The sequence below is a fragment of the Pelophylax lessonae genome, assembly GCF_965119305.1.
Source record: "Pelophylax lessonae genome assembly, chromosome: 4".
Classification (NCBI taxonomy): Eukaryota; Metazoa; Chordata; class Amphibia; order Anura; family Ranidae; genus Pelophylax; species Pelophylax lessonae.
This window is the reverse complement of record NC_138771.1, coordinates 485,550,433-485,561,079: the sequence shown is the minus strand read 5'-3', so window position 1 is coordinate 485,561,079 and position 10,647 is coordinate 485,550,433. Positions and strand designations below refer to the sequence as shown.

Below are 10,647 nucleotides of genomic sequence, written 5' to 3'. Positions count from 1 at the left end.
TTTGCTCTGCAGGAAACAAGTTTTATACATTCTCTGCTTCATCCAACATTAGAAACAAGGTTTTTGGCTTGACATATGCTTTAATGCTAAAGGCTCATATCCTCATACCTTGGACAGTAAAAGCATGCAGGGATTTGTGGTCCCTCACAACTTATCAGAATCCTCTCTCTAAAGTAAGTGATTGTTGGCCATGGAAAAGCAGTCTCTTTTTCAGATCCTGTCACTTATTTCTGTGTGTCCTGCACACATCCAATAACTTCTTAAATAAATTATTTATCCACACATCCACAAATGGGTTGTAAATCCCAGCTGTCCCTAATGCCATTGTGGATTCTAATCAAAATAATCTTCAATGTCAATGTTTGGATCCAGCAGATTCTCTCCATATGCTGATAGGTCCATCTGATTTAATATTAAATTCTCAAATGTTTCCTCCAAGTCCGTCTCCCCAATCAGCACCGCCCCCACCATGCGGCCATTCTGCATCACCACTTTGACGTACTCATGTCCTTTGGTACAGCGCAGCATCAGTTCATGGTCCAAAGCCAGGCCCTGCGCATTGTACTTCCCCAGCAGAATCACCTGGATAGGGGAGACAGGGGGTTATATGGAAGTATCACAATAAATATATTTAATCGGCTAAAAAAAAAAAAATTAACTGCAGTAGTACAACAAACCATAAAACACTAGAACATATACAGTCAGGTCCATAAATTTTGGCACATCTACACAATTCTAATCTTTTTGAAATTAAACAAACAAGATGTGCTTTAACTGCAGACTTTCAGCTTTAATTTGAGGGTATTTACATCCAAATCAGGTGAAAGGTGTAGTAATAACAATAGTTTGGATATGTGCCTCCCACTTTTTAAGGGACCAAAAGTAATGGGACAATTGGCTGCTCAGCTGTTCCATGGCCAGGTGTGTGTTATTCCCTCATTATCCCATTTACAAGGTGCAGATAAAAGGTTCATAGTTCATTTCATTTGGAATCTGTTGCTGTCAACTCTCAATATGAGATCCAAAGAGCTGTCACTATCAGTGAAGCAAGCCATCATTAAGCTGAAAAAACAAAACAAACCCATCAGAGAGATAGCAAAAACATTAGGTGTGGCCAAATCAACTGTTTGGAACATCCTTAAAAAGAAAGAACGCACCGGTGAGCTCAGCAACACCAAAAGACCCGGAAGACCACGGAAAGCAACTGTAGTAGATGACCGAAGAATTCTTTCCCTGGTGAAGAAAAAAACCTTCACAACAGTTGGCCAGATCAGGAACACTCTTCAGGAGGTAGGTGTATGTGTGTCAAAGTCAACAATCAAGAGTTGTTGAGTCAAGAGTCAATACAGAGGGTTCACCACAAGATGTAAACCATTGGTGAGCCTCAAAAATAAGAAGGCGAGATTAGAGTTTGCCAAACAACATCTAAAAAAGCCTTTACAGTTCTGGAACAACATCCTATGGACAGATGAGACCAAGATCAACTTGTACCAGAGTGATGGGAAGAGAAGAGTATGGAGAAGGAAAGGAACTGCTCATGATCCAAAGCATACCACCTCATCAGTGAAGCATGGTGGTGGTAGTGTCATGGTGTGGGCATGTATGGCTGCCAATGGAACTGGTTCTCTTGTATTTATTGATGATGTGACTCCTGACAAAAGCAGCAGGATGAATTCTGAAGTGTTTCGAGCAATATTATCTGCTCATATTCAGCTCCAGAACTCATTGGACGGTGCTTCACAGTGCAGATGGACAATGACCCGAAGCATACTGTGAAAGCAACCAAAGAGTTTTTTAAGGGAAAGAAGTGGAATGTTATGCAATGGCCAAGTCAATCACCTGACCTGAACCCGATTGAGCATGCATTTCACTTGCTGAAAACAAAACTGAAGGAAAAATGCCCCAAGAACAAGCAGGAACTGAAGAAAATGTGCAGTAGAGGCCTGGCAGAGCATCACCAGGGATGAAACCCAGCGTCTGGTGATGTATATGCGTTCCAGACTTCAGGCTATAATTGACTGCAAAGGATTTGCAACCAAGTATTAAAAAGTGAAAGTTTGAGTTATAATTATTCCAATACTTTTGGTCCCTTAAAAAGTGGGAGGCACATATACAAACTGTTGTAATTCCTACACCTTTCGCCTGATTTAGATGTAAATACCCTCAAATTAAAGCTGAACGTCTGCAGTTAAAGCACATCTTGTTTGTTTTATTTCAAATCCATTGTGGTGGTGTATAGAGCCAAAAAGAATAGAATTGTGTCGATGTCCCAATATTTATGGACCTGACTGTACCTTTAAAAGCATTAACACAGCCTTAAATGTATTTTATTGCAAGCAGCATAAGTATCTAATTAACTTAGTATCAGGCTCGTGCAGTGTCTGTACAGCAGAGCTCAAGAGAGAGCAGAGTGAGATAGAGATGGATTAATCAGTCTGCCCCTATTCCGTTTACCATCCTGGGGAGGGATAAGACCTGTACGGGTTATTGGTCGACAGCAGAGAAAACTCAGACCTCCTGCCCTGCTAGACAGACCTGTGTAAGTGTCCATTCACACTGGTACGACTTGTCAGGCGACTTGGTCAGCCTGACAAGTCGTGCACCGTCGCTCCCATAGTGTAGTACAGGACCGGTTCTAATAGGAGCGACACAAGTCTCTCCGACTTAGAAAAAGGGTCCTGTACTACTTTGGGGCGACCTGGAGGCGACTTGCATTGACTTCCATTATGTGAAGTCCGTGCAAGTCGCGCTGCACGCGACTTAACAGGTTGCCCCCTAAGTCGCAGCGACCTAATGTGAACATGGGCTAAACCCCAGGACAAAATGGATAAAATTACAAATATTTAGACATGTTATACAGCTCCCATATATGTATTTCATGTGTGTATTTAGCAAATGCTGAAGTTCAGATTCAAGGGGAGTGTTCTATCAATGTTGAAGAAATGGACAGAAAATCCTGATCTTCAACTTCTAAATGGGTGGGGTCTCTTGAGTAACGTCAGTGACTAGATATGAACGTGTCAATGTTTGGTCAAAGATGTCATCCGGGAGACTCTGCCCTTTTTGTTTACATTGAGCAGAGTGGCTGGGAACTGTCGTTTGCATTAAGCAGTTGCGGATTAGGTTTGCACTTTTTTTTTTCTTGGCAGGCATTGTTCTTTGATTGACATGGATCTGCAGCACTGGACTACATGACTAAGGCTAGGTTCACATCTTTGCGGGTGGTGCCGCTGCAGGACCCACACAAATATTGACAGCCCCAACCACTCACACAAAGAAATGTGGGACCCACGGACGGGTGCAATTAATCCTAATGGAATGCCGTCTGCACTGGAAATCGCACCTGTATTGGGAAACAAGGTTCCAGTGTGGGCTGCGATTTAAAAAAATAGTGCAGGGACATTTTCCCTGTGTGTCGCAGGGCACAGCAGACCATTTAAATGAATGGGCTCTCGTGCTAATGCACACAATCGCCTACATGGCCCCACAGGTGTAAACCTAGCCTTATAGTGGTTTTAAAATCTCCAACACAACTTCAGCACATTGCACTTCTCATAAATAAACCTATTGATCACTGCCTGTGAAATTTTCCTTACTTGTTTCATCTGCTTGCAATCCGTAATGTAAAGTTTGATTACATCATATGTGCATGCACTTCCCGTCCTGTCATTCACAGCACACTCTGTGTGCCATTTCCCCATCCAAAGCATGCCGTGTACGAGAGTTCTGCTGTCTGCAGCACAGCTATGGAGACTCGCGAGACTGGGCTTTCATTCCCTGATTCTCCCCTTGTGACTGTGTGACGTCATAAGGGGAGTAAACCTATAGTGACAATCATCTAAAGAAAGAGGCTTGGTTAATAAACAATCGCCCATGTGTGAGATTTTAACAGGGGAATTAAGGAAGGGTGGAAATGACGTCCAAAGATGAGTCAGAAAACAGTACTCAAGATGGTGCCGCTAAATCCCGGAAGATGAATTTTTTACAAACTACTAAAAAACTGTAAGTAAGCAATGATTATGTATACATTATACTGTGCAAGGATTGCAAATACGTTTTTATAAAACATAGAATGAAAATCGCAAAAAGGAATGCAGAGTTTACTTCCTCTTTAACCGCTTGCCGACCGCCGCAAGTACATATACTGCGGCGGTCAGCCCCGTGCAGGCAAAGTGATGTACCGGTACGTCACTAGCCTGTGAGCCAATAGGGGGCGAACACACGCCGCCGGAAGCGCGCTCCCACCCCCGCTCGATCATGGACACCTCAACGTGAGTGACCGGCGGACCCGATGTCCGCCGGTCACTCACGATCGTCAGATACAGAGGGAGAAAGGTAGGTGGATAATGTAAACAAAGCCGCCTGTCATTCTTCCCTGTGTAATAGCAGAGATCATACGGTCCTGCTATGTAGGACCGTAGATCTCTGCTGTTACATAAAAAGCCACATCCCTGCACAGTAAGAAGCACGCCCCTAGGGACACACTTAATCCTTCCTTCCCCAATAAAGTTAACCCCTTCCCTGCCAGTGTCATGTTTACAGTAACAGTGCATATGTATAGCACTGATTACTGTAGTTATGTCACTGGTACTCCCAAAAGTGTCAAAAATGTCAGTCAAGGGTCCAATTTGTCCGCCGCAATGTCGCAGTCCCGCAAAAAAAAAAAAAAAAAATCGCAGATCCCCGCCATTACTCGTTAGAAAAAAAAAAAAAAAAACAACAAAAATGACAAAGATCTTTCCCTTAGTTAGTAAATGCAATAACTTTTGTGCAAACCAATCAAAATACGCTTATTGCGATTTTTTTTACCAAACATATGTAGCAGAAAACAAATTGGCAAAAAATGTTAAAAAATTTAGATTTTTACATTTTTTTTTTGGGGAATTTCATATAAAACATTTTTTAAAAATATTGTTATTTTTGCAAAATTGTCGCTCTTTTTTTGTTTATAGCGCATGATCAAAAAAAAAAAAATCGCAGAGGTGATCAAATACCACCAAAAGAAAACTCTGTTTGTGGGGAAAAAAAGGACGTCAAATTCATTTAAGTACAGCGTCGCACGACCACGCAATTGTCCGTTAAAGTCACACAGTGCCGAATTGCAAAATAGGGCCTGGTAAGGAAGGGGGTAAAATCTTCCGGGGCTTAAGTGGTTAAGGCACCATGCAATGCGCTGTGTGTAATCAAGTCTCCGTATAAATGCACCTGCACTGTGATAGTCTCAGAGGTCCGTTTAAAGCGCAGAGAGCATCATGAAGAACTAGGAACATACCAGGTAGGTCCGAGATACTGTTGTGGAGAAGTTTAAAGCCGGATTTGGATACAAAAAGATTTCCCAAGCTTTAAACATCCCAAGGAGCACTGTGCAAGCGATAATATTCAAATGGAAGGAGTATCCGACCACTGCAAATCTACGAAGATCTGGCCGTTACTCTAAACTTTCAGCTCCTACAAGGAGAAGACTGATCAGAGATGAAGCCAAGAGGCCCATGATCACTCTGGATGAACTGCAGAGATCTACAGCTGAGGTGGGAGACTCTGTCCATAGGACAACAATCAGTCGTATACTGCACAAATCTGGCCTTTATGGAAGAGTGGCAAGAAGAAAGCCATTTCTTAAAGATATCCATAAAAAGTGTCGTTTAAAATTTGCCACAAGCCACCTGGGAGACACACCAAACATGTGGAAGAAGGTGCTCTGGTCAGATGAAAGCAAAATCGAACTTTTTGGCAACAATGCAAAACGTTATGTTTGGCGTAAAAGCAACACAGCTCATCACCCTGAACACACCATCCCCACTGTCAAACATGGTGGTGGCAGCATCATGGTTTGGGCCTGCTTTTCTTCAGCAGGGAAGACAGGGAAGATGGTTAAAATTGATGGGAATATGGATGGAGCCAAATACAGGACCATTCTGGAAGAAAACCTGATGGGAGTCTGCAAAAGACCTGAGACTGGGACGGAGATTTGTCTTCCAACAAGACAATGCTCCAAAACATAAAGCAAAATCTACAATGGAATGGTTCACAAATAAACATATCCAGGTGTTAGAATGGCCAAGTCAAAGTCCAGACCTGAATCCAATCGAGAATCTGTGGAAAGAACTGAAAACTGCTGTTCACAAACGCTCTCCATCCAACCTCACTGAGCTCGAGCTGTTTTGCAAGGAGGAATGGGCAAAAATTTCAGTCTCTCGATGTGCAAAACTGATAGAGACATACCCCAAGCGATTTACAGCTGTAATCGCAGCAAAAGGTGGCGCTACAAAGTATTAACTAAAGGGGGCTGAATCATTTTGCACGCCCAATTTTTCAGTTTTTTATTTGTTAAAAAAGTTTGAAATATCCAATAAATTTCGTTCCACTTCATGATTGTGTCCCACTTGTTGATTCTTCACAAAAAATTACAGTTTTATATCTTTATGTTTGAAGCCTGAAATGAGGAAAAAGGTCGAAAAGTTCAAGCCGAATACTTTCGCAAAGCACTGTATCTCTATTATTTATATTTGACAGATTTATAGTACTCCCGGAAGACAGTAAACACTGTATTTCCAGGAGCCTGATGCTCATCCTTCTGATTTATGCACCTTTAACTGTAGAGTTGCAGCAGCTGCTATGCCTGCCCCTCCCCTTGCCCAATCACAGAAGCCTTGGTATTACGTGAACACATTCATAAAATACAAAGGCTTCTGTGAATGGGCAGCAGAGGGAATGGGTGGGCATAGCTGCTCTGTGTGCTTCTCTCCTTTCAAATCCTGAAGTGTCCTTCCAGCAGAGCAGTAAACCTGTCGTTTTAAATAATAGAGAGAAGTCCAGGACCATCAAGTTGTCACCTTGCTGATTTCAATGCATTCCAAGAGTATAAATGGCATTTGTTCTTAGAACAATGTAGTGACCGAAGATTACAAATCCTGCACAGTATCCAGAACACTGTGGAGACGTAGCTTAGAGAGTCTGAAACAGTTTTCGGCATTCTCCAGACAGTGAATTCCTAGGTCATGGTCTCATACAGCTTGCTCCAGGTCATCCATTCATGTTTCCAGGTCAGATGTTCCTTGTCCCAGCTCTCTGATCTCTCTATAATCCGGTCAGAGGTGTCCTTTAATGCTTTTTTAAAGACTGCTTTAATCTTTGAGATACAGTCCCTCCTAAAAGTGCTGTGTCATTGGGAAACTGCATCTTTGTCTTCACTGTAGTGAGCAGGCTGTGGCTCTGTGTGCAGGGAAGATGCTGGTCGTGGTGTTGGAACAATTGTAGTGGAAGCCTGCACTTCTCTTATTGTTTTGGGCTTCTGCTTCACCCAGGAGTCAGTATGAACAATCAATCCCAAGTGGTGCGGGGCGTCCTGCAGATGGGAGCGGCAAAGTATATAGAGGCGGGAAATTGCAGGCGTTATACCAGAGTGTCCTCCCACTGAGAGCAGAGCATCCGCTTTGGAAATCTGCATGCATGTGCCCCCATCATTTATATTTTACCAAAAAAGAAATGGTAATATATTGCAGTTATGTGACCTAAAATTAACTTTAGTGTATTCTTCACTGAAATTTTGCATTTCAGAAACCATTGCATTATTATTACCTGACATAAAAAATTGGAACTACCACTATTTTATTCTCTAGGGTATCTGCTTTTAGAAAGTATATAATGTGGGGGCGTGGCCTGGCGCAGCATGTGAGAGGACGTGTGTGAGAGGAGCTCCGCCGGACCGATATCCTTCACCGCTAATCCTGCAGCCCTTCGGGCACGATAATCCTTCCTTCACCTCCCGCACACCCGCGGCACCGACCTCCGCATGTCTCCGCCGAAGAAAGGCTCTGAAGCTGCGGCAAAACTGGCTGCATTCCGGAGGCTGGAGAAGGAGGCCCCGATCCAAGATGGCGCCGGCCCGTCGCTCGTGGTGGAGGAGCCTGAGAGCCCTGCTACATCCAAGGTTTTGGAAGCGATTGCCACTTGCCAGACCATGCTGACAACTAAAATCGAGGAGGTGAAGGTAGATATATCTTTGATGCGTCAGGATATGCAGAAGCTAAGGGACAGAGTTGGTGAGGCTGAACACAGAATTAGTGAGGTGGAAGACTCCCTCCCCCCATTGCAAAGCTCCTCAGACAGGCTGCAGCAACAAGTACACCTTATCCTCCAAAAACAAGATGACATGGAGAATAGGCTGCGCCGCTGTAACCTGCGGTTCATTGGCCTCCCGGAGGGCTCTGAAGGTGCTGACCCCTCATCATATTTGGAACAATTGCTCACTCAGACTTATGGCAGAGAATCCTTTTCACCCACTTTTGTTGTGGAACGTGCACATCGCCTCTCAGGGCGCCCCCCACCCTCAGGGTGCACCCCCCCGCACGTTCATCGCTAAATTCCTGAACTATCGGGACCGAGATGCCATATTGCGCCTGGCCAGGGTTAAGGGGAACATTCCATTTGGAAATCACAAAATAGCGATTTTCCCCGACTTTTCTGCTGAGGTCCAGAGGCGCCGCAAGAGCTTTTTGGAGGTCAAACGCAGACTGCGTATCAAGAATATCAAATACTCCATGTTGTATCCGGCCCGTCTTAGAGTGGAGGGCGAGGACCGAGCCCACTTCTTTGAGGATCCGGAAGCCGCCATCTCCTGGCTAGAAGGACTGGAAGCTAGAGCCTGACCACCTTGCCCTGGCGACTTCATGATACTTTCTCCCTGATGGCCTATACCTTAAGCTGCTGCAAGGGTGGAGGAGGGGTTTTGTAGATCCTGTGGAACTCAAGACTTTGCATCCCCCTTCCCCCCCCCCTCCCCCCTCATTTTCCTGCACTATTGCTCCTGTGTTTGACCGGCGGAGCGCCCTAGCTCCACAGATGGAACTGATTTCTCTGTTCTCTTCCTATGGACTTCCACCTGCCCATAGGCTTTGCTACCCAGCGATACACCTGTTGGTTTTCGCCCCCTACACCCGCTAAGACGTGTGTTTGTGCCCAACTCCCCTGTTGCCCCCTGCGACTTCTGCTGGACCTGGGCCCCCGGGCCCCCTTGTTTATTCTATTTGTGTTTTGCTGTATTTTTGCTGCATACCTTGGGGGTCCCTGGCCTCCTGATCTTGCTCTTTCCCAGTCGCATGTGGGCCTGTTCTGGTTGAGGCACTTGTTTGGGAACATGCCCGCACAAGTTGGGGTTGGTGCAGGGCAGGGAGGGGGGATTGGGGTGTTACCATTGTTTATGGTTTATATTTGGTACAATCTCTATACTGTTTCTGTTTTATGTACATTGACCTCAAGTAATAATTATTTGCTCTTTTGCTGCCGTTTATCGCCGCTGGTGTGTGACCGTGGACTTGCTGGTTCCGTGGCCTTGCTGCCTGAGATCCTGGGAGCCTCCGCTCCGCGCTCTGTACTACCCCTGCCATGGCCGCATTGAAATTGTTGACGTGGAATGTCAGGGGTATGCGCGATAAGATTAAACGAACGGCTGTCTTTAATGTCCTACGCCGTGTACGGGCTGATATTATAGTTCTGGTGGAGACACATTTGGAGGGCCGTGTACAACAGTCCCTCAAACGGCCCTGGGTTGGTTGGGTGCAGCACTCTGCTTATAGCTCACACTCCAGGGGTGTGGCGCTACTGGTGGCCAAATCGGTACATTTCCAGCTCCTAGGATCTCAGGTCGACCCAATGGGTAGATATGTTTTTCTCAAAACGTCAGTCTATGGGGAATTGATGCTACTGATGGCCTTCTATGTGCCCCCCCCTTACTCTGCTGTGATTATTATGGAGGGACTGGCGTTTATGGCACAGAGCCCAGGGGCCCCGGTGATCTGGCTGGGTGACTTTAACAATGTGATGGACTCGGGTCTGGATAGGTCCGGTGGCGCCTCCCAGGTGCCGCCGGGGTCGTCCCCGACCAGGTTCTCCCGATTGTTGGAGAGCTTTGGTTTGGCCGACTCTTGGCGCAGCAAATACCCCGCGCAGCGCGCGTACTCCTGTTTTTCGGCTGCACACCACTCTATGTCACGCATTGATCTGATATTGCTGTCTCGAACCCTGCTCCCCAGGTTATTGACGGCAGGCTTCGCCCCACGGACTCTGTCTGATCACTGCCCTTATTGGATACTGTTGTCCTTGCCCTGCAATAGACCTCCCCCGGCCTGGCGCCTGAATCCCGCCTGGCTCCCCTTGGTGTCGGATGGGAACGACATTGAGGGGACCTGGACACAATTCTTCTCTGACAATGAGGGCACTGCCTCCCCGGCTGCGGTGTGGGAGGCGTTTAAACTGTTCGCCAGATCCACTTTGATTTCCAAAATCAAGGCTGTTAGAACGCGGGCTGCCGAGGAGATCTCCAGGGCAACGACAAATCTAATTGAAGCTGAACAGGCCTTTATGGGGGACCCGACTCCGGCACATGAATCTCAGTATAAATTGACCTCTAAAGTCCTTTCCCAACTTGACTACGAGAGGGCGAAATCTAAGATGTTTTTTCAGAAGCAGAATCTGTTTGCACATGGTGAGCGGGCGGGGAAACTCCTCGCATACTTAGTTCATTGTGAGGATAGGCCCCCGGTAGTTATTACTTTGAAGGATGACCTGGGTAATGAGATCGCTGATCCTGCTGCGGTGACACAGTGCTTCCGCTCATTTTTTAGTACTCTTTACACCTCTAGGGCTCCC

The 10,647-nt window shown here is 45.7% G+C and overlaps 1 protein-coding gene across 1 annotated transcript in view; it reads right to left on the bottom strand.

Annotated features, from left to right (window-relative positions):
• Window positions 1-261: 261 nt before the first annotated feature.
• PYROXD1 (pyridine nucleotide-disulphide oxidoreductase domain 1) overlaps window positions 262-10,647 on the bottom strand; it is a 42,128-nt gene continuing 31,742 nt past the window's right edge. The window contains exon 12 of the mRNA XM_082255579.1: window positions 262-582. Within this exon, the coding sequence (XP_082111705.1) occupies window positions 334-582 (249 nt within the window). The 3' untranslated portion in view covers window positions 262-333. The remainder of the gene's footprint in view (window positions 583-10,647) is intronic.